The 7423-nt window shown below is 36.9% G+C and overlaps 1 protein-coding gene across 1 annotated transcript in view; it reads left to right on the plus strand.

Annotated features, from left to right (window-relative positions):
- Positions 1-4681, plus strand: part of LOC134867796 (aryl hydrocarbon receptor-like) — a 34604-nt gene extending 29923 nt beyond the window's left edge. The window contains exon 11 of the mRNA XM_063888616.1: positions 1159-4681. Within this exon, the coding sequence (XP_063744686.1) occupies positions 1159-1308 (150 nt within the window). The 3' untranslated portion in view covers positions 1309-4681. The remainder of the gene's footprint in view (positions 1-1158) is intronic.
- Positions 4682-7423: the final 2742 nt, after the last annotated feature.

A 7423-nucleotide genomic window follows, 5' to 3' on the forward strand; every position in this document is an offset into this window, starting at 1 on the left:
GATATCTTAAAATGTCACGTGCAGACAGCCGTGACATTTCCGGAGACGCTCCTCACTGAAAGACCCTTCAGATTTAAGTTATCGCTCAAAAGACATCTTATATACAGAGTCCTACACTTAAAATGATAGTTCTGAAAAAACATGGTTGATTTCTGTCATTTTTCCAATAAAAATATAAATATTTTAATCTAAAATCTCCATCAAACAGGCTCTATTTTAATGTTGTGGGATGTAATGAAGTACTGAAATATTGTACTTTAAGTGTTTTCATTTTGTGCAAATGTATACCTCTGCTGCATTACATTTCGGTAGCCGATATCTTTATTTTTTTGGACCACTACATTTGTCTGACACCTTTTAGTGACTTAACATACACAGAATATTACTTAAAATAAAACATAAATCAACAAATGAATGAACATTGATTTAGAATGATAGCTTTAAACAAGTAGCACAAATTAACTCCACCTTTTAATAGCTTTGATAGACATTAATGCATCAAGAATAATAATCAAGCGTGTCATAAAAATGATTTTGAATCGAGCGAACCGTGTACATTTGGTTCTGATACTTAATCATTTTTTAATAACAATACTTTTGTACTTTACATTGACTTTCACATGCATGTTTACTTGTAACAAAGTATTTTTACAATTGAGCAATGCTGCGAAGACCAACTCTTCCTCCAGCTGTGTGACTTCATAATAATAATCTAATTTAAAAGGGCAAAAAGTAAAACCCAACAAAAAACATGATGTAGTTTAACAGTTGAAGAGACACATCCGTGAAAGTTATAATAATACAAAATATTGCACACTGTGATCCCTCTCGGGTAAAACCAAGGAAGACAAAATCAATAAATATGATAACATATAAATACCTATTAAATTAATTAATAAAATAATACAAATTAAATTAAATAAAAACCCAAATAAAGATAAATAAAATAATAGAAATGTAATAATTAATTACATTAATAAAAGTAAAATGATTTAAACACCAACTTTAAAGGGAATTTTGCAAATAAAATGGTAAAATAATATAAAAATAAACAAATACTTAAAGGACTTTTTAAAAGTGGGGTGTCACTAATAAAAAGCTAATTTAAAAAGATGTTAACAATGTCCTTTCATGATGTGCCCCCCCCCCACCCTGCAGATGGAGAATGGCTGCATCCTGAACAACACTTACCCAGCAGGCTGTGCTCTGCCCAATAGAAACGGAGCGGCGCCCCCTGCTGTCCAGATGCCCGGCCCTGAGACTCTGTCCGGCCTCCCCGACCCCCCCGCCACCGGCTTCTACCTCTGACCCGCTGAGCAGCACTCTGTTAACGGCCAGAAACACACAGACTGGACCAGCCTTATACACAACTAGAGTACACAACAAACAAAGCTGAAGAAACGTAGGCCTATTTGTTTCTGTTGTCTTTCTTTCGTTTCTAATTTGTAATATTTTGTGTGTGTGTGTGTGTGTGTGTGTGTGTGTGTGTGTGTGTGTGTGTGTGTGTGTGTGTGTGTGTGTGTGTGTGTGTGTGTGTGTGTGTGTGTGTGTGTGCGTGTGCGTGTGCGGATCATCGTGTTGTGTTTCAACTCATATTATCATACGAGTCCTTTGTTTACAATAATGCAGTCAAGAGTGCTCAGTTGAGTTTATGTGAAGTAGAGTTTTTACAGATGAGTTTCACAAATCTGCGTTCAGATACAACACAAATGTAGAGTTGGAGGCAAACGGGTGGATGTTATTCTATATTTAAATCTGAAAACACATTATACATCCGTCATTTCGTGTAGGTTTTTGTTTTAAATTGTACGTGTAAATCACAGATAATATATAAACTGGGTCAATATTAAGTGTCACTGGGCAAATGCCATACTCCAGTTTACCAGGGGAAGCCGAATTTAAGAATATTAAGTATCACTTTCTCGTTGGATACAGGGATAAATGAATTAACAGAAAGATATTTGATCATTTTTAGTACCATTACCAATACCAGCAATACATTCTCTCCTGAAATATCAGAATTAGCTGCTTTTATTTGACTTTTATTGAGCTAAATTGAAATTGCATCTTAAAAAGTCGTACAAATCCGATAAATTTTGATCGTTTTCTTACATTTTGAAGGCCAATTAGCCTTGAATCAGTGGGAAAACAGTCAAACAGATGCAGACAAAGTGCAGAAAGGTTGTGGTATAGCTCCAATCCATGAATGTACAGAGTATTATAAGTATCTGAAAAACATAAAATGCAGTGATTATTGTGGCTTTTTTTATTCAGATTGTCTTTATTTAACTATAGTTTTACAGTCAGTTGGTTTGCTTTGTATCTGAACGCATTATAAACCCCGTTAGACTAAATCCATGGCATAGCTCATAGTTTTCCTTCATGCTACAAGAATGTAATCTCTCAGTGTTCAGTGATTTATTTGTTGAACTCGTCAAGAAGAAGATTAATCCATATTTGTTTGAAAAAAAAAAGTCTAGAATATGGAAATGATGGCTGGAAATATCCTGCACTTTATTTCAAGCACCCACCTTTATAATGCGGATGTGTAGTCGGGGATAGCAACCTGTTTATCTCTGATGCAACATGGACCTGTTTGCATTTATTTTTATTATTTTGAGGCACATTCCAGGTGATGGGTTAATGTCCTCACAAGCACAAACACTGTATAATTGTTAGTGTCATCATTTTCATCTCTCTCCACTTGAATTTTGTTTTGTCGTTGATAATGTCGGACATCTGGAGTTTTCTTTATTTTATTTTCTTTAATGACTCCCTTAGTCCGTTTTCTGTATTTATTCATGTCCTGCAGCAAGTAAGCATTCTTGATTGTTTTGAAGTTGGTGTGTAAGACGTTCTCTTGTACAAAAAAGAAAAATGTGATGCCTCGTCGCCCTCTTAGCTGAGCTCCTGCGCTTCCTCTCCTGATGGGTTGCAACCAGACAGTTTTAACGCCAGTAAAGGAAAAGTCTGACATCTTTGGGAAAGATTCTTGTGAGATGATATTAAAAACAACCAATTATATTTGACTCACCCCCAACCCCCACAAAGAGCGCCGGCCGTTGAAGGAAATGTGCATAGTGGCCAAACAGCGGTACTACACGTCAGTCTAATCTGTGACGTCATTGGGTCTTTTTCTCATTGATTTACACTGCGAAAGAGATGTCTGTAAATCAGCATATACATTATTTACCCAGTACAAACACTTTTATAGCCACTATTTTAATAATTGAGGTAAAAAAGCGCTAAAAGCCAAATCCAGAGTCATTTCCTCATTTGTGTTTTATATTGCAGTCAAAATAAAAACCGAATAGATAAACTCGGTTCATATTGAGTGTTACTGGCCAAAGTACACACTCCAGTTTACCAGTGGCAGCAGAATTTAAGTAACTGAATTTAACTTTAACTGTAGATAAAATGATAAATCATGAAAAGAAAATGGAATCACCTTTTTTTTTTTCAAGCAAAAATACCCAAAATGTGCTTGTTTAATTTTTGGGAAATACTCTTGTGAGCTGATATAAAAATAACCAATTATATCTGACTCACGAACCCCCACAAAGAGGCCGTTGAAGCAAAGTTGCGTAGTGGCCAAACGGTGGTACTACACCGGCGGTCTGTGACGTCATTGGGCACAAATAGACTTTTCCCATTGACTTGCACTGGGAAAGAGACACCTGTCAATCAGTGTATCATTTTGTTCACCGCACAAAATGTGAGACTTTTCCTTTAAATGTAAGAAAGCTTGGCAATATATTTTAGGTCAGTATTTTCAAGTCTACACAGCATCTCCCAGCAGTTACAGAATGGCAAACACTGAAAAACCAAATGTGAGTATTAAGAGATCTCTACTGGCAAGATACAAGTCTGAATGTTTTCTTGTACATAGCAAATGACTGGAAAATGATGCAGAGTAGAAATATTTTGAGATGCTGAAAAGAGATTTTCATTTAATTGTTCAGATAATGTCATTGGTATTAATATTATCGTTCTATGTTTTATGTTGAAATGTGATACACGCGTGGTTACATGTCATTCAAATTGACTCGTTTCTTTCCCTTTCTTTTTACTTCCGCGGAAATGTTTGCTATATTTAATATGATTGATGTGACTTATTAACAAATGTGAAAAAAATATGTGTATATAAAGGCGAACAAGCTTTGACAAATACAGGTATGTACATAGTTTTACGTCGAGTCACTCGTTTCAAGCACTATTTTTAAAACACGTTTCTTTGTTGATTTTCTTCTTTTTTTTATTGTAAATAGTCTCATCACGAAACACTGGACTCTATGACAGCCGGAAATGGTGCCATATACTGAGACTTGTTAAATATTAGGCTATAATGTTGGAGAGTTTAAGTTTGTCTTTTGTTTAGCCACAGTAACTTTAACATGCTAACAGGACGAGGTGTGTAGGTGTTGCAGATTTGACCCGTGTCCTTTGTCTGCTTGTTTCAAATGTATTATTTTCTTCCTTTTCGAATAAAGGATTTCTTCAATCACAAAAGTGAAAAACACGTCTTGCAAGCAAATGACTGAACACTCATGCGTGTCCCTCTCTGAGTCCTCCGGTTTTATATTCACTCAGATGGTAACAGCAGGCGTTTCCAACCTGTGTCAGTGACTCCTTACTGTGGATGTAAAGGTGCTTTGTGTAGCATTTAACATCAATAAATCATTACCACATTAACTCTGGAAGCCTGCTTTATTACTGGGAGCTGATCCACTGCTGTGGTAAATAAATAACAGTCGTCAAAGCAAAACGTTCCAAGAGAAGATCCTAAAATGTCCTTTGCCATACTGTAGTGAATCTTACGTGTCAGTGGTGGAAAGTTACTAAGTACATTCACTTGAGTAATTCCTTCTTATGTCACTTTGCATGAGAAATTCAGAGCAATAGTGGTTACACAGATTGAGTTTCTTTGCAAGAGCAGATTGTTGAACACAAAACATGTATTATACAATAAGAGCTATATTATTGGATGGATGGATGGAGTCTTAACATTTTACTTAATACAGTTAATTAATCATTTTGAAGTCTGGATGACAAAGGTGTCACTTCGGGTGATGACATCTCTCAGTATGTGACCAATTAATTTATAAATGGAAAGTGATCATTAGATGGGGTCAAATTAACACCAGTAATACCTTTTAATGAAATAAGTACTTTTAGAAGCACTATTACATCAGGAAAATGTGCTTAAAGACTGAATTGTGCTTCCCATGGAGTATTATTACTGTGTTGTGTTTTACTTTTACTCAAGTAAAGGATATGAATATATTTTCCTTCCTGATGGCATCAGACCTTCAAGTCCATGCAGTACAATATCAAGTTGAACAGAACAATGTTTACAGCCCGCAAATCAGTAAACTATTATCCTGCAAAATGTAAGATATTGTCATGCCAGTCTTTTGTGGGTATTGGCATTTGTCCTCCTCTTACTTACTCAGACTAACAGAGAGTCTTGAATCCTTGGAGCTGTTGCTGATGGAGTCAGGCTGGTGGTACATTAATCATACTGTTAGTCGGGAACCTCACAGTATTACATCCAGTGAGGGGGAAAATATGGTTTTAAGTTATGTTTTCAATTGTATTGTGAGATTGTTCAAAAGATTTAAAAAACACACCCATGACTCATAGATTTAAATGACACATTTTGGCACTTTTATCCACCTATGTATTCTTTCTCTACAGTAGGCTACAGTAGACAGATAGTGTGTACGATGATGTAAATAGGGATGAGAGGATTTCTGTTATTTAAAAAATAAAGTAAACCACATTCAGATAACATACCTCCACTGACACCGCATGTGCTGTTCCAATAGCCTAATCACAAACATTTTGATGTCGATATTCTGGATTTTAAGTCTAGTAGCCTACCAGATCAGCACCAAAATACATGTAGTTATAGATCATTTGAAAAATCATGTGTCAGGTCGTGTACAGTTAAGTTAACCTGTATATTAGAGAAATTCTCAAAGTGATCATACACTGGTCATCTGTCCTAGTGTACGGTTTTATTAAATTAACTACTTTAATCTAATACTTCCCACCGCAAAAGGGGGTTTTCTACTGGTGAAACAGTGTCCTACTCAAGCACGGGAATCCGATCTGTCTTTTACACGTTTTATTTCACCAAGCACTCGAACATACATTACACATGCTAGGTAAACAACAGCTCAGCTCCACCAGTCAAAAAACTGATCCTACCAACCGGCAAATTAACGCATGCGCAGATGGGACCACATCCGGTCTACATCTGCCCATATTTGGAAAACTTTGTGAAAACTCCACACCTAGAATAAAACATCAAACCAGAGATGCTAAAAAAAAGTGATACTTAGTTTTCCTCAAATGCAGCCTTATTTAAATCCTCAGAAACATCGGTGGAAATAACGTGCAGATCAGCCTGAGGCTCACTGACATCACAATGAAACATCCATTATCGTAACCTGCAGGAGGAGAGGGCAGCGAGCTGTGGGGCAGAAATACAATCCCATTATTAGCTACCCTAGATTCAGATCTGACATACAGCCATGGTAAAGTTGATCTTGCATCATTATTTTTCAAGACAAATCCAGGCATAGTGTAAATGAATAAGGAGATTTTGAAATGAACGTCAGATGGAGGCAGCGGAAACGTCACTCCAGTTGTCCTGAGGGCGTAGCATCATATTTCCAGGGTGAGGCTGGATGGTGGTGGTTGGAGGGGGGGAAGCGAGCTCTGCTTGTTTATGCAAAGACATCTTGCCTTATTTTAGTCCAAGAAGGAAAAAAGAAAGAACAATGGGACTAACTGTGCCCCAGGGATATTGTTTAAGATGTGAGCTGTGTCAGGCTGAGTCAGCAGACTGCAGACATATTTAGATGACACCCGGCCAATTAGCGTCTCTCTGAAGTGAGAAGAGACGTGGACGAGTGAATCATCTCCACAGTACATCTGCTTCTCCCCTCTCCGCCTGCCATGATCACACTGTGCTTTTCATGGATGTCAGAGACGGATAAAAAGAGCCGCCAAACAGCATGCAGAAACACTCTGGCCTCCACAGTTTGTCTTCATTAACTGCAGTGAGTGTGTGGAGATGAACTTGGCTTTTTCCACAGCTGACATTTGGATTACTCATTAAAGGAAAATCACATGTGTTTATAGTGGCGCAAAGCAACTTAATAATTGTACTCAACTTAGAAGTACTTGATCTCCATTGCACACTACTTTAAACTATACAATTTGAGAGGCCGATATAGAGCACTTTTTACTGCACTACATTTAGTTGACCATCGTTTAGTTACTTTGTATATTTCAGCTTAAAATCTTACATGGGAATAATATTAATTCAGTGATTTTCTACATGTTACCCCCACCCCAAAATAGTTGCAGATGCGTGTCCACTGAAAAAGCTGAAATGTTGACTTTAATTAAA

Source organism: Eleginops maclovinus, chromosome 7 (assembly GCF_036324505.1).
Source record: "Eleginops maclovinus isolate JMC-PN-2008 ecotype Puerto Natales chromosome 7, JC_Emac_rtc_rv5, whole genome shotgun sequence".
Taxonomy (NCBI): domain Eukaryota; kingdom Metazoa; phylum Chordata; class Actinopteri; order Perciformes; family Eleginopidae; genus Eleginops; species Eleginops maclovinus.